The 17,328-nt window shown below is 44.7% G+C and overlaps 1 protein-coding gene across 1 annotated transcript in view; it reads left to right on the top strand.

Annotated features, from left to right (window-relative positions):
* The window catches only part of cacna1g (calcium channel, voltage-dependent, T type, alpha 1G subunit), a 369,805-nt gene that overhangs the window by 78,404 nt on the left and 274,073 nt on the right, over positions 1-17,328 (top strand). Inside the window, exons 6-8 of the mRNA XM_068004449.1 lie at positions 2,409-2,715; positions 10,044-10,136; positions 11,273-12,116. Of these exons, the coding sequence (XP_067860550.1) occupies positions 2,409-2,715; positions 10,044-10,136; positions 11,273-12,116 (1,244 nt within the window). The remainder of the gene's footprint in view (positions 1-2,408; positions 2,716-10,043; positions 10,137-11,272; positions 12,117-17,328) is intronic.

Here is a 17,328-nt window from a genome sequence, read left to right as displayed (position 1 = left end):
ATATAAGATTCTGAGGGGACTCGATAGGGTAGATGCTGAGAGGATGTTGCCCCTCATGGGGGAATCTAAAACTAGGAGCCATGGTCTCAGAATAAGGGGTTGCCCGTTTAAGATGAAAATGAGGAGGAATTTCTTCTCCCAGAGGATCGTGAATCTTTGGAATTCTTTACCCCAAAAAGCTGTGGAGGCTGAGTCATTGAATACATTCAAGGCTGAGTTAGACAAATTTTTGATCAGCAAGGGAGTCAAAGGATATGGAGAAAAGGCGGGAAAGTGGAGTTGAGGTAAAAATCAGATCAGCCATGATCTCATTAAATGGCGGAGCAGGCTCGAAGGGCCAAATGGCCTAATCCTGCCCCTATCTCTTATGGTCTTATGGTCTCTAATTTCCCTGCAAATTTGCTCTTCTATATCCTTATCACTAGTTGGTGGCCTATAGAATACACCCAGTAGTGTAATGGTGCATCTATTGTTTTTTAATTCTAACCAAATAGATTCTGTCCTTGACCCCTCAAGGGCATCCTCTCTCCCCAGCACTGCAATATTCTCCTTAATCAACACTGCCACCAGCCCCCCCCCCCCCCACCTCCTTTTTTTCCCTCCCTATCTTTCCTGAACACCCTGTATCCAGGAATATTTAGTACCCAACCCTGTCCTATTTTGAGCCAGGTCGCCATTATTGCCATTACATCATATTCCCATGTGGCTATTTGCACCTGCAGCTCACCAACCTTATTTACCATGCTTCGTGCGTTTACACATTTGCACTGTAAACCAATTTCAGACCTTGTATTCTCTCTTAGTCTGATCCCACTTAATACTGTACTATTTTTTACTCTAGTGCTATCTGTCTCTCCCAATCCTTTGTGCACCTTGTTTCTCTTTTTTAATGCTACATCCTGGTGCCCATCCTCCTGACATCCTGGTGCCCATCCCCCTGACGTCCTGGTGCCCATCCCCCTGCCTTCAGTGCAACTTTAGGGGGAGGCCTGAGGGCCAACTTGGTTGTGGATGGTTGCATGGCAACCAGGTGTGCAAGGAAGGTTAGGGAAGAAAAATACCTTCTAAAGACAAAGAAAAAAGCATGCTGTAAATCTGAGGAAAAGTAACACCCGTTTTCAACCAAATAGGTTAATGCAGTGTAGATTCCATGCCAAATGGTGTCTCCAGGAGCACTTTACTGTTGTCATGGCATGGTTTCTTTGAAATATTAGTTATCTAATCACTGAACAGGCCCTTTCATATCTTTAAAAGCCAATTGTGTAAATGATTGCAAGTTGACCCCAGTCTTTGCGAGAACCAGGACATCTCTTGGTGCAATGGGAATGATTCAGCACCGAGCCACAACTTGTACTGCCCACTTAAGACCATGTCATGAGCTGTGGGTGAGAAATAACAGGACCCCTTTGGAGCTGTTGCTGATCCATCACTGGGCAGAATACGTGTGAACCTAAAATAGATCGGGAGGTAATGTCAAAAGTCACCTGGTGCTTTTAAACAAGAACACACCGGCAACGACTTCCTGTTCAGTGTGGTGTAACATAGAGTTACATAGAATTTACAGCACAGAAACAGGTCATTCGGCCCAACTGGTCTATGCCGGTGTTTATGCTCCACATGAGCCTCCTCCCGCCCTACTTCATCTCACTCTATCAACATTCCTGTATTTCTTCCTCACTCATCTACTTATCTAGCTTCCCCTTAAAGGTTTCTACGCCATTCACCTCAACTACTCCATGTGGTAGCAAGTTCCACATTCTAACCGCTCCCTGGCCACTGGAAGAGCGATCATTAACCCCAGGCTGAATTAACTGATTCAGAACCAAAGCTCCTGTGTTGTTTTGGCGGTGCAGATTGTTCCTGTTGAGTGATGGCCTGTCACATCCCCGTATTATCAGGAGTGCTCCCTTATCGCAAATTCAGAACAAGGTTCCTTTGAAGTGTTTCTGTTAGATAATTTTGTCCAGGCTTTTGAACTTGTAATGGAACAGTTCCCCATTGAGTCAGCAGCACTGCAGGAAGAAGAAGACCTGTCATGTCCTTGTGGTGAAGCACTGCAATAATTCCATACATTGCATGGGGGAGAAATCTACTAAAACGTGTTCTTGTTTTTGTTGGGATAATATTTCCTTTTTTAAAACTGGCTGCTTACTCCTGATGTGTTTTATATTAACTTGAGGGTAATTAATGGAAAGTGGACATTCGTTCTCATCCCCAGTTTGCAAACCTCAATCACAAGTCATAAACTATAAGCACACAAGATGATAGGAACCGGAAAAGACCAGTCGTCCAGCTATCTGGCTTATTGTTTTAGATCACATCCTGGGACTTCCTGAGACCATTTTTCCCACCCTGGTGCCAAGCTTCTATCTCTCTAATTCTGCTGCTTTTCCCCCTTTTTTTTGCAGACCTGCCTCTCAAGAGTTGGATCGATATTATCACACAGAAAATGATGATGAAAACCCCTTCATATGTTCCCTCCTGAAGGATAATGGAATGCGGTACTGTCGCAGTGTCCCCCAAAGACGAGTGAATGACGTGGAATGTACCTTGGACGATACGAATTACTACCTGTTACTGAGTAACACCACAGACAACGTCAGCTGTGTAAACTGGAATCAGTACTACACCCAGTGCCAGCCTGCTGATCACAACCCATTCAAAGGAGCCATCAACTTCGATAACATCGGATATGCATGGATAGCAATATTTCAGGTAGGTTGAGTGTTTCTCCCTTCCTTGGGCTGCGACTTTTACAGCAAAGGAGACTAAGAGGCTGCATTTCCCCAGTTCTCATAAAGGCCAGGAGCAGCCGTTTCGCCCAGACTAATTGCAGAGGGTTTCCATTTAAAAAAGAAAAGAAAGACTCGCATTTCTATAGCACCTTTCACGATCTCAGGACGCCCCAAAGTGCTTTACAGCCAATGAAGTACTTTTGAAGTGTAGTCACTGTTGTAATGCAGGAAACGTGGCAGCCAATTTGCGCACAGCAAGATCCCACAAAAAGCAATCTAATAATGACCAGATAATCTGTTTTAGGGAGGTTGGTTGAGGGATAAATATTGGCCAAGACACTGGGATCTTTTACATCCACCTGAGAGGATTCAGTTTGACGTCTCATCTGAAAGATGGCACCTCCGACAGTGCAGCAATCCCTCAGTGCTGCACTGGAGTGCCAGCCAAAATTTTTGTGCTGAAGTCCCTAGAGTGGAGCTTGAACCCATAACCTTCTGACTCAGATGCGAGGGTGCTACCACTGAGCCACGGCTGACCCCATATTTTCCTTATTGTTGTTCTAATTTATTTCCCAAATTATATTAAATTCAAATTAGACTTGATACTTGTTAATGGAGGTATCTAATTTTAGAATACCGATGGCCGCAAATAGTAAATATGAAGCTGTCCTTTGCATTTGCAAGAGAGTGCTATTGTTCATTAGTTGACACTAGGGACAATAATCTTCAGTAATTGAGGACAATAGTCTTCAGTAATTGAGGACAATAGTCTTCAGTTATAGAGGGCAATAGTCTTCAGTTATTGAGGACAATTGTCTTCAATGTTGGCATCAGAAGACAATAATCGTCAGTGAGTGCTATCCATTTGTAGTAGCCTTTAGAGAGTGGAATCAGTGAGCTTTAATTTTTTCAGTAAGTAATTTTGGAGCAAAATAACAGAAACTTTGCCCCTTGACACCCAATGCTCAGTCTATCAGTATGCAATGCATCTTAATTTATTCATCTGAACATCACTGTAGACTGCAAGTTCTCAGGATATGAGTTAAACTATTTTGCCTTGAGTAATGGAGGGAAAGAGAAAACAGGGAACCACAGACCGGTTAGCCTAACATCAGTAGTGGGGAAAATACTCAGAGTCTATTATAAAGGATGTGATAACAGCACACTTAGAAAATTTCAACAGGATTAGACAAAGCCAACATGGATTTATGAAAGGGAAATCATGTTTGACAAGCCTACTGGAGTTTTTGAGGATGTAACTGGTAGGATAGATAAGGAAGAACCAGTGGATGTGGTTTATTTGGATTTTCAGAAAGCCTTTGATAAAGTCCCAGATGAGAGCACATGGAATTGGTAATATACTGGCATGGATTGAAAATTGGTTAACAGACAGGAAACAGATAGTGGGAATAAATGGGTCTTTTTCAGGGTGGCAGGCAGTGACTAGTGGGGTACCGCAGGGATCAGTGCTTGGGCCCCAGCTATTCATAATATATATCAATGATTTAGATGAGGGAACCAAATGTAATATTTCCAAGTTTGCTGATGACACAAAACTAGGTAGGATCGTGAGATGTGAGGAGGATGCACAGAGGCTTCAAGGCGATTTAGACAAGTTGAGTGAGTGGGCAAATACATGGCAGATGCAGTATAATGTGGATAAATGTGAAGTTATCCACTTCGGAAGGAAAAACAGAAAGGCAGAGTATTATTTAAATGTCGTATGAGGAGAGTTTGGGTCGACTTGGCCTGTATTCACTCGAGTTTAGAAGAATGAGAGGGGATCTCATTGAAACATATAAAATTCTGACAGGGCTAGACAGACTGGATGCAGGGAGGATGTTTCCCCTGGCTGGGGGGTCCGGAACGAGGTGTCTCAGTCTCTGGATATGGGATAGGACATTTAGGACTGAGGTGAGGAGAAATGTCTTCACTCAGAGGGTGGTGAACCTGTGGAATTGTCTACCACAGAAGGCTGTGGAGGCCAAGTCACTGAATATATTTAAGATGGAGCTGGATAGATTTCTGGACACAATAGGCATCAAGGGGTATGGGGAGAGAGCGGGAATATGGTATTGAGATAGAGGATCAGCCATGATCATATTGAATGGCGGAACAGGTTCGAAGGGCTGAATGGCCTCCTCCTGCTCCTATTTTCTATGTTTCTATGTAATGGAAATGGCCTAGATTGTATGATAATGCCTCCAACTTGGATAGTTGCAACTCACTCTCAGTCACTCTTTGATCCTGAGTTGAGTAGTTTCTCACTAAAGCCACGAACTGCAGTTACTCTCTAAATAATAGTGGGCCTTTTCCTTAATACCAGTTCATCTCCGGATTGATAATGAATTTCTGACAGATATAAGTGGAATATTGAGATCTAATGAGATATTTTTGTATCATTCTTATTTTTTTGGATTTTTTTAATCACCATTTAAGCTGAATAAACCAAAAGCTGACTGGTGGGAAGTACCGGGGTGACCGATGGCTGTAAACTCCATGTATGAATGTACAGTATGCGAATCAGAAAGCAGGGCCACTAAATCTGAGCCCAACTAGAGCTCCTCTGCATTGAAATCAGTCCTGCTGTTTCTTCAGTGTCAGTAAGGACAACCAGCTAAAAGGAACAGTTTAATTTAAGCCAACTTGCCCCGGCATCCCAGGGTTCAACTGTGACAAGAAAAAAATATTTGTACAGTACATCTTTGTCGCTAGTTGCTATGGAGAATGTGTTGAGTTTGACGCTGGCTCGGTAACTGAGTGACCCTGGGTCCACTGAATAATATGTGGTAGCTTATTTTACGTCACTCAAAAAATGACAGAAGAGGAAAGATTTCTGGCCTTCCAGCTTTAACGTTTGTCATCAAACCTGAATATTGTTGTCGAGCGACTGGGCCTTCAACATCTTTTCAGAGACGGCACAAAAAAATTACCAAATTCCCTCGCCTTCTAAAATAAAGCCTTCCTGGAATACTGTGGGAGTGAGGAAAACCAGTCTGTAAACAAATTATCTTGAAGAGGATTAAAGGATAAGAGGCTTATATTTTCTTTTCGTAAAAATAACCCAATGAAAACAACAGCCTGAAAAGCATGCGTTTTGGACACTTGGTTTTACATCAGAGCTTGGTGTGCTGAAGCCTTGTTCATTACTGCCTGAGGGAGCCAATATGTTGGGTAAAAGGCTTGTGGTGTTGAACAATATTTTTATGTGTGATCGTTTGCCTTGAGGGGGGGTGAAAGCTGGGCCAAGCTTTCTGTTATAGTTCCATTCCAGGCTTTGGTCATGATTCTTGACTCGGTTCTGAACTAATCCTTTTTTTTTTCTCCTTTGTTTAAATGGAATAATTGAAATAAACACTTGAACCTAAAAGAACTTTGCAAGCTGGCATGCTTGGACTGGGAGTTAATCCATGCGTGTGGGAATGTTCATGCGCAGATAATCTCTCAAAGCACACTTAGTGTTACAGAAGTTGGCGATCTGAATGCATATTTGACCTTAATCAGTCAGAGACTTTTAACGGGTGGTGATGAGGGAGTTTTTGTTATGTTACTTATGTAGCCAGACTCCCCGCACCCCCCATCCCCCCAACCCCTTGCAGACACACCCTGCGCATGCAGGAAGAATGAAATGGAACACATTGCTTGGAAATATGCCTCTGTTTGTTGCTAATGATAGGCTAATGTTTGCAGTCTGTATCGCTCACTTTGCTGGGGAGTTCCCCGGTACTAATGGATATTAAGATGCTCCGTGTGACGTCAGCATTTTTTGTGCACTTTTTCTTCTTTCCAGTTTCCTTCGCTCCTCTCCTAAAGACCCTGGGGCTGATAATAGGCTTGAGGTGGCAGCACAAAACGGGTGATAATGAATCGACGGCCCGTTCTACGCCCCGCCCGATTTTCTTAACGGGCCACAATTTCTTTCACTCCCAATTTTCACACATCTCCCTTTTGCCTCCTTTCTTAAAGGAAATGGCACGTTGGGTATGGTGTGAACTGGCTTACTTCAAACAGGTTAATGAGCCTGTCGAGAGAGCACACGAGGGAATTTGGTGCATGCAGGTAGTTTAAGCGTCAGCGCCACAAAGCTGCGTCGCCTAGTTTGCGGGTCGGATAGGGCAGGATTTCTGAATGCAGGTGTGGAGCCTCACCCCTCAGGAGTGTATATCCGGAAATCGCGAGCATGCTCCCCCTCGACCTTCCACCTGTTAAAACGAGCGCGCGGGGAATGGCACGGAGCGCGGACGTGCCTCTAGACTGCCAGCGTGCAGTCCGATAAACAGCCCAGGTGCGCCATTTCTGTCAGGTGACGGCAAAAAGAAAATCGAACCAATAAATGATACTCTTATCCTTACTCTTCCTTCTATTAATGCACAAATGCAGTGGATCTAAGAATCATTTGAAATGATCATTGACACACTGCGGTATGCTAATAAATAGTTCCAGATGCTAGTGAGACTCATTTTTCCTTTCTCCCCCCCGCCACTCCCCAACGCCATATGTTATTTCAGGAGCAATAGATAATCCCTGATTCGTGCAACAGAACTATTTTGTACCAGACGTGTGGGGCTTACTGCGGTGGTCCGTGCACAGTGTGTTGCGGATTTCGCGTGCCACTGCTGCAACTGTTTTGTAGCTCTGTTAGACAAAACCTAATCCACGCCACCCCCCCGCCCCTCCCCACCTCCTGCTTGCCTGCCGACTGACAGCTGTTCACTTTCTTCCCAGCCGCTCAGTCTAACTCTCTACTTCAGCTGGCTTCACTCTCGCGCACATCTGTCCTTGTTCAGAGCTTCGCTCCTCCCTCGCTCTCAGATCTTTCCGGACGTTTCCTCCCATCCTCTTCCTGGTTCCAATTTTTAAAAAAGATTCGCACGTCAACAAGCGGGAGCCCCGTGTTTGTCGGTGCTGCCAGTCACACTGAGCTAAGAACATTAGGAACAGGAGTAGGCCATTCAGCCCCTCGAGCCTGTTCCGTCATTCAATTAGATCATGGCTGATTCTATAGAAAGTAAGAAAGACTTGCATTTATATAGTGCCTTTCATGACCTCAGGACATCCCAAAGTGCTTTAATTTTTGAAGTGTAGTCATTATTGCAATGTGGGAAATGTGGCAGCCAATTTGCGCACAGCAAGATCCCACAAACAGCAATCTAATAATGACCAGATAATCTGTTTTAGGGATGTTGGTTGAGGAATAAATATTGGCCAGGACATTGGGAAGAACTCCCCTGCTCTTCTTCGAAATAGTGCCATGGGATCTTTTACATCCACCTGAGAGGGCAGATAGGGGCTCAGTTTAACATCTCATCCGAAAGACAGCACCCCTGACAGTGCAGCACTCCCTCAGTACTGCACTGGATTGTCAGCCTAGCTTTTCTGCTCAAGTGTCTGGAGTGGGATATGAACCCATGAGCTCCTGACTCAGAGTGAGAGTGCTACCCCTAGAGCCACGGCTGACACCTGTACCTTTACTCCATCTACTGGCCCTGGTTCTGAAACCTTTAATACCCTTATCTAAAAAAAATCTATCAATCTCAGTGTTGAAATTTTCAATTGACCCGCAGCCTCAACCAATTTTTTGGGGGGGAGACAGTTCCAGATTTCCACTGCCCTTTGTGTGAAGAAGTGCTTCCTGACATCACCCCCGAACGGCCGAGCTCTAATTTTAAGGTTATGTCCCCTTGTTCTGGACTCCCCCCAGAAAGTGAAGTTAAAGGATCCTGCCAATCACGTCATAGCGCACAATGCTACGACTAGCTGATCCTTCCACTCGGTTTTGCAATTTAATTTAATTACTGGGTACCTTGTCTTCAGGTATTACACATAGGTGCTCATTACAAAAGCATTAGAACAAAAATAGAAGACACCCACACACTGTAATGTGATCATGGCTCGACAGTACTCTGATATGCGAGTCTTTGGAGAGTGTCTCTGAAGAGACTCAGAGCATTGTACATCTTGATCTGAGAGTGGAGACCCTCCCATTTACAAAAAAACAACATGCAATCAGACATTTGGGCTTAGGATTCAATTTGACTTGACAACCTACCCAATTGGATGACCAATTTCTTCCACAATTCCTATCAAGGTTCACTGCTACAAAACTCAGGATTCTATCACGGTGCTCAATTATTTCAACAAGGTGATAGGCAGAAGGGGGTCCAAGACTAATGAACAGGTGAAGACCTCAATAGCCCCCTGTGAGCGAGATTTTCACTAGCCGAAACGGGATGGTAACACCCCTAAAATGGTGGGGAAAAGCTTACTGCACCGTTCCTGCTCCCGATCCAGCTGGCGTCATCTTCAAAAGGATCCGCCATTGGGTGGCCGCAGTTCCCGCCTGCTTCAGGTGGTCAGCCCTATTACCATACAAACTGGGGTCTTATGATGTACATAGGACCCCAAGTGCCATCTTGGGACACAACTGGATGGACACTCTGGCCAGTTTCCCCTGGCGATCCAGCCGTAAAAAAGGTACAAAGATAACTTTTTAATTGTTTTCATAGGGCCAGGAGGAATAGGGCTGCTCCTTGGGGCTTCACAAAAACAATGTGGGTCGCTGCCGCACAGGGATCCCCCCTTCCATGAACAGCGCGCCCCCCCTCTCCCCCTAGTCCTACCTTAATGTCGGCCTGGTCGCCCTCTTGGTCGCCCAATATTGTAGTGGCCTGGAGCCAGCAGGCCACCTCGAGGTGCCCATTTGGTGCTCCATGGTAATGAAGCCCCGCCCACAATGATGGAACAGGCTAGAGGGGCTGAATGGCCTACTCCTGTTCCTAACGTTCCTACTTAGAGTTGTCATAAGCTGACTGACATCACTGAATACCAGCAGCAATGGCTCAAGAGCCCCCCAAACAGTGGGACCAATCTGATAAATGCTTTGATAGGGGAAGGAACTGCACTCATTTCAATGTGTAAAGATATAGTACCATGTTATTATAAATATTACCATTTATGAGTATAAAAATTCTCCATTTTCCTTACGTCAGAAATATTTGTTTGGTGCTGCCTCGTTCTGCTGTTAAGTCATGTAATTAATGTTCTTGCATAAATTATGTAATTAATGTTCTTGCATAAATTATGTAATTAAGGTGCTTGCGCAAGCCTGTGGTTTTACGACTTGTGTTGAGCACGTCAATCACGTTAAATCTAAAAGGTGTCTAGAACCATCTAGATTTGAGCAATGGTGATCATCAGGCCTTGATTTTATTGACGTTAAAGAACGGAATGACTTGCTGAAGTAGAACCAAGTCTATCTGATTTTATTTCAAACTCTTTGACCGACTGAAGTATTTTCTTTTCTCTCAGGTTATAACCCTTGAGGGATGGGTCGATATCATGTATTTTGTCATGGACGCTCACTCCTTTTACAATTTCATCTACTTCATCCTTCTCATCATAGTAAGTATTGAAATAAAAGTGTTTTTTAATTCATTCTTGGAATGTGGGCGTCACTGGCGAGGCCAGCATTTATTGTCTATCCCCAGTTTCCCTGAGAAGTTGGTAATACAACTGATTGGCTTGCTGGGCCATCTCTAAGGGCAGTTAAGAGTCAACAACATTGGTGTGGGATTGGAGTCAGATATAGGCCAGACCGGGTAAGAACGGCAGATTTCTTTCCCTAAAGGACATTAGGGTACAAGATGGGATTTTGTGATAATCCAACAGCTTCATGGTAACTTTTAACTATACCAGCTTTTTATTTCCAGATTTTTTTTTGGATTGAATTCAAATTCTCAAACTGCCAAACTGAACTCATGTTCTCTGGATTATTAATCCAATGATGTGGAGATGCCGGTGATGGACTGGGGTTGACAATTGTAAACAATTTTACAACACCAAGTTATAGTCCAGCAATTTTATTTTAAATTCACAAGCTTTCGGAGGCTTCCTCCTTCGTCAGGTGAACGATGTGCACATCGTTCACCTGACGAAGGAGGAAGCCTCCGAAAGCTTGTGAATTTAAAATAAAATTGCTGGACTATAACTTGGTGTTGTAAAATTGTTTACAATTATTAATCCAAGCCTCTGGAGTGCTAGTCCATTAACATAACCACTACACTACCGTACCTGCTAATTAGTGTGTTCTAATTCCAGCGGGGACGGGCTGAGTGGGATTTCCACAAGGTTTTCCACAGCAGTGAGCTGGGAAACATCTATTGTTTAAAATAGATAGCGCACAGTATGTATTTTTAATAATAAAGGCTTCCCTAGCTCAATGCCGAAGAAACCTCCTTTGTTTATAATACTTGCTGAGCGCTACTTATTTTAAATAATAGTGGTGGGAAAAAGCTTTTCCACACTTCTTGAGTTCAGGCAATTAATTGTCCTTCACCCTATGTTCCCACCCTGACCAACCTTAAGCATTTATTACTTAATCCCTCCCCTTCCCACTCGTCTCCAGTCCGGTACGTTCCAAGGTTCCCTCCCACCACTTGTGACGGATATATGACATCAATTATAGTGATCAGTTTTGAGTACGTTGAATATGGTGTTCATCTCTGACTATTTCTTCCCTGTATTTTTTTTCTTTTTAGGTTGGGTCATTTTTTATGATCAATTTATGTCTAGTTGTCATAGCAACCCAGTTTTCTGAAACCAAACAGCGTGAAAGCCAACTGATGAAGGAGCAGCGAGTTCGCTTCATGTCCAATGCAAGCACGCTGGCGAGTTTCTCCGAACCGGGGAGCTGCTACGATGAACTCTTGAAATACATAGGCCACATGCTGCGGAAGGCCAAGCGAGAGGTTGTGCGCGTTTGCTACGCAGTCGTAACCAGGAGGGGGGTCCAACCCACCAGCAAAAGCGGGCCGAGCGCGCAGCCCCGCAAGCGGCGGAAACGGAAGCGGACAGCGTCTGTCCACCACCTGATCCATCACCACCACCACCACCACCACTACCATGTGAGCAACGGAAGCCTGCGGGCGCCACGCGCCAGCCCCGAGATCAGCGACGTGGAAACCAACTCTGCGCACAACGGCGCCAACAGGCTAATCATGCTGCCCTCGCCTCTGCCCAACCTGCACCCTCTTCCTCCTCCTCCTCCTCCTCCTCCTTCTCCTGCGCCTGCCACTCCTGGCAACACCGAATCTGTTCACAGCATCTACCATGCCAACTGCCACATTGAACCGATCCAGTGCAAGTCTTCCCTCGGGCAAGGCATGGGCCTGATTTCACCGGATGGGCTCCAGAAGAATGCAGATGCCAAAAACGACCCGACTGTGCACCCCAGCTCCCCGCACGAGGTGATCAATCTGAACACCACGGGGGAGAAGACGCTTAAAGACACAACAATGAATCCTGACAGCACAATGGCAAACCTCAACATCCCGGCTGGACCATACCGGAAAATGAATAGACTCCTGGAAACACAGAGTGCTGGTGAGTGACCAAAACCAAAGGAGAACTTCCATTGCCATTTACAGAGTTCCAAGCATGTTTGTGTGGTGATGTTTTAGATTAGAGCCTTGCCATCAGAATGTCTTCTAGAAATCAGACATAGGAACTAGGAGGGGGCCATTCAGCCCCTCGAGCCTGTTCTGCCATTCATGGCTGATCTGTATCTCAACTCCATTTACCTGTCTTAGTTTCGTAACCTTTAATACCCTTACCTAACAAAAATCCACCTATCTTAGTTTTGAAATTGTCAATTGACCCCTCACCGTGACAGCTTTTTGGGGAAGAGAGTTCCAGATTCCCACTGCACTTTGTGTGAAGAAGTGTTTCCTGACATCACCCCAGAACGGCCTAGCTCTAATTTTAGGGTAATGCTCCCTTGTTCTGGACTCCCTCCAGAGAAAATAGTTTCTCTCTATCTAGCCTATCAAATCCTTTAATCATTCTTAAACACTTCAATTAGATCACCCCTTAATCTTCTATACTCAAGGGAGTACAATCCAATCTATGCAAACTGTTCTCACAACTTAACCCGTTCAGTTTATCATTATGACGTTTTAGAAAGAACCGTAATTTGCTTTGACCTGCCTCGTCACTCCCACATCTCATATAAGAAGGTTTAGTGAGCTGAATCAGAGTACACAAAACTATCAAATTACCTCGAAAACATGGAACATACTAACAAGAACAGCAACGCAAAACCTAATTGTTTTTTGTCCATTTCTGCAGATTAAAACAAAAGGTTTTATCATTCACTGAGAGCTCGAAATTCCACTGTCACTTTTAAGGGAACGGTGGTGGGGGGAGGCAGGGATCTTCCTATCTGACACTTTGTGCAGCTGTTGAGCCCGTCCCGAATCACAGGGATGGGGTCTTTTACAAACTTGTTGGGGGGGGGGGGTGGTAAAGGCGCAACAGAGATGCCCACCCCCATGAGCTGGCAGAAGTCGGAGTTGCGCCGTGTCCCTTTGACATGGAACACTCGAGGCCTGGGAAGGCCCAAAGAAAAGTGGTTGAAATTTTTTTACACAATACTCCTCAGGGAGCAAAATGGGGCGGCCTTTTCAAGGCAATCAATCTATGTGGGATTGAAAAGTGTTTCTTCCAGCATTTGTGGGGCCTTCTTAAGGCCCAGTAGGGGACCCGTGCCCGTTCTCAACAGATATTGCTCCTGCAAGCCTAGCAGGTGGCGAGCTGGTGGAATTCCTAGGGTGGCCTAGGTACACTTACGATGCTGGCTGCAAGCGGAATGGGGGCGGAGCCTATGTCCCACAGGGATCTGTGTCGGGGCCTCAACTATTCACTGTATTTATTAACGACTTACTGATGGGATAGAGAGCCACATATCCAAGTTTGCCGATGACACAAAGATGGGCAGCATTGTAAGCAGTGTAAATGGAAGCATAAAATTAGAGAGAGACGGTAATAGATTAAATGAATGGGCAAAACTGTAGCAAATGGATTTCAATGTAGGCAAGTGTGAGGTCATCCACTTTGGACCGAAAAAGGATAGATCAGTGTACTTTCTAAATGATGAAAAGCTCAAAACAATGGCGGTCCAAAGCGACTTAGGGGTCCATGTACATAGATCATTAAAATGTAATGTCAGGTACAGAAATTAATCAAAAAGGCTAATGGAATGCTGGCCTTTATATCTACAGGACTAGAATACAAGGGGTAGAAGTTATACTACAGCTATCCAAAGCCCTGGTTAGACTACATCTGGAGTACTGTGTTCAGTGCTGGGCACCGCACCTTAGGAAGGATATATTGGCCTTGGAGGGAGTGCAGCATAGATGTACTAGAATGACATCTGGACTCCAAGGATTAAATTACGAGGTGAGATTACACAAACTAGGGTTGTATTCCCTGGAATTTAGAAGATTAAAGGATAATTTGATCAAAGTTTTCAAGATATTAAGGGGAACTGATCAGGTAGATAGAGAGAAACTATTTCCGTTTGTTGGGGAGTCTGGGACAAGGGAACATAGCCTAAAAATTAGAGCCAGGATATTCAGGAGTGAAATTAGAAAACACTTCTACATGCAAAGGGTGGTTGAAGATTGGAACTCTCTTCCCCAAACAGCAGTTGATGCGAGCTCAATTGTTCATTTTAATTTTGAATCTGAGATTGATAGATTTTTGTTAACCAAAGGTATTAAGGAAATGGGGCTATGGAGTTAGGTCACAGATCAGATACGATCTCATTGAATGGCACAACAGGCTCGAGAATCTAAATGGCCTACTCCTGTTCCTATGTTCGTGTGTTGAACCGGCCACACATTCTTACTGTTTGGACTGGGGGGACTTCAATGTTACTGTTTGGACTGTGGGGGCTCATTGTTACTCTTTGGACTGGGGGGAATTCAATGTTACTGCTTGGACTGGCAGGCTCATTGTTACTGTTTGGATTGGGGGGCTCATTGTTACTGTTTGGATTGGGGGGCCCATTGTTACTGTTTGGATTGGGGGGCCCATTGTTACTGTTTGGATTGGGGGGCTCATTGTTACTGTTTGGATTGGGGGGCTCATTGTTACTGTTTGGACTGGGGGGAATTCATTGTTACTGTTTGGACTGGGGGGCTCATTGTTACTGTTTGGATTGGGGGGCTCATTGTTACTGTTTGGATTGGGGGACTCATTGTTACTGTTTGGATTGGGGGGCTCATTGTTACTGTTTGGACTGGGGGGCTCATTGTTATTGTTTGGACTGGGGGGACTTCAATGTTACTGTTGGACTCGGAGGCTTATTGTTACTGTTTGGACTGGAGGATACATTGTTAGTATTTGGACTCGGAGGCTCATTGTTACTCTTTGGACTTGGGGCCTCATTGTTACTGTTTGGATTGGGGGGCTCATTGTTACTGTTTGGACTGGGGGGCTCATTATTACTCTTTGGACCGGGGGGAGTTCAATGTTACCGTTTGGACTGGTGGGCTCATTGTTACTGTTTGGACTCGGGGCTCATTGTTACTAGTTTGGACTGGAGGATGCGTTGTTACTATTTGGACTGGGGGGGCTCATTGTTACTGTTTGGACTCGCGGGCTAATTATTACTGTTTGTACTGGGGGGGCTCATTTTTACTGTTTGGATTGGGGGAGCTCATTGTTACTATTTGGACTGGGGGACTTTATTGTTATTGTTTGTACTAAGGGAGACAGTTGTTACTGTTTGTACTGAGGACTCATTGTTACTGTTTGGACTGCGGGGGTTCAGTGTTACTGATTGGACTGGAGGGCCTCATTGTTACTGTTTGGATGGGGGAGCTCATTGTTATTGTTTGGACTGGGGGGCTCATTTTTACTGTTTGGATTGGGCGAGCTCATTGTTACTATTTGGACTGGGGGGCTCATTGTTACTGTTTGGACTCAGTGGCTCATTGTTAGAGTTTGGACTTGGGCGCTCATTGTTACTGTTTGGACTGGGGGGTTCATTATTACTGTTTGGACGTGGGGGCTCATTATTACTGTTTCGACTGGGGGGCTCGTTGTTACTGTTTTGACTGGGGAGACTCATTGTTTCTGTTTGGACAGGCAGGCTAATTGTTACTGTTTGGATAGGGGGGCTCATTGTTACTGTTTAGATGAAGGGCTCTTTGTTACTGTTTGGACTGGGGGGCACTCATTGTTACTGTTTGGACTAGAATCATCGAATCATAGAATCATAGAAGTTTACAACATAGAAACAGGCCCTTCGGCCCAACATGTCCATGTCGCCCAGTTTATACCACTAAGCTAGTCCCAATTGCCTGCACTTGGCCCATATCCCTCTATACCCATCTTACCCATGTAACTGTCCAAATGCTTTTTAAAAGACAAAATTGTACCCGTCTCTACTACTGCCTCTGGCAGCTCGTTCCAGACACTCACCACCCTTTGAGTGAAAAAATTGCCCCTCTGGACCCTTTTGTATCTCTCCCCTCTCACCTTAAATCGATGTCCCCTCATTATAGACTCCCCTACCTTTGGGAAAAGATTTTGACTATCTACCTTATCTATGCCCCTCATTATTTTATAGACTTTTATAAGATCACCCCTTAACCTCCTACTCTCCAGGGAAAAAAGTCCCAGTCTGTCTAACCTCTCCCTATAAGTCAAACCATCAAGTCCCGGTAGCATCCTAGTAAATCTTTTCTGCACTCTTTCTAGTTTAATAATATCCTTTCTATAATAGGGTGACCAGAACTGTACACAGTATTCCAAGTGTGGCCTTACTAATGTCTTGTACAACTTCAATAAGACATCCCAACTCCTGTATTCAATGTTCTGACCAATGAAACCAAGCATGCCGAATGCCTTCTTCACCACCCTATCCACCTGTGACTCCACTTTCAAGGAGCTATGCACCTGTACTCCTAGATCTCTTTGTTCTATAACTCTCCCCAACGCCCTACCATTAACGGAGTAGGTCCTGGTCTGATTCGATCTACCAAAATGCATCACCTCACATTTATCTAAATTAAACTCCATCTGCCATTCATCGGCCCACTGGCCCAATTTATCAAGATCCCGTTGCAATCCTAGATAACCTTCTTCACTGTCCACAATGCCACCAATCTTGGTGTCATCTGCAAACTTACTAACCATTCCTCCTAAATTCTCATCCAAATCATTAATATAAATAACAAATAACAGCGGACCCAACACCGATCCCTGAGGCACACCGCTGGTCACAGGCCTCCAGTCTGAAAAACAACCCTCTACAACCACCCTCTGTCTTCTGTCGCCAATCCAATTTTGTATCCAATTGGCTACCTCACCTTGGATCCCATGAGATTTAACCTTACGTAACAGCCTACCATGCGGTACCTTGTCAAAGGCTTTGCTAAAGTCCATGTAGACCACGTCTACTGCACAGCCCTCATCTATCTTCTTGGTTACCCCTTCAAAAAACTCAATTAAATTCGTGAGACATGATTTTCCTTTCACAAAACCATGCTGACTGTTCCTAATCAGTCCCTGCCTCTCCAAATGCCTGTAGATCCTGTCTCTCAGAATACCCTCTAACAACTTACCCACTACAGATGTCAGGCTCACCGGTCTGTAGTTCCCAGGCTTTTCCCTGCCACCCTTCTTAAACAAAGGCACAACATTTGCTACCCTGCAATCTTCAGGCACCTCACCTGTAGCTGTCGATGATTCAAATATCTCTGCTAGGGGACCAGCAATTTCCTCCCTAACCTCCCATAACGTCCTG

The sequence above is a fragment of the Heptranchias perlo genome, chromosome 23 (assembly GCF_035084215.1).
Source record: "Heptranchias perlo isolate sHepPer1 chromosome 23, sHepPer1.hap1, whole genome shotgun sequence".
Taxonomy (NCBI): Eukaryota; Metazoa; Chordata; class Chondrichthyes; order Hexanchiformes; family Hexanchidae; genus Heptranchias; species Heptranchias perlo.
The sequence above is the reverse complement of the archived record's forward strand: the minus strand, read 5'-3'. Positions and strand labels throughout refer to the sequence as shown.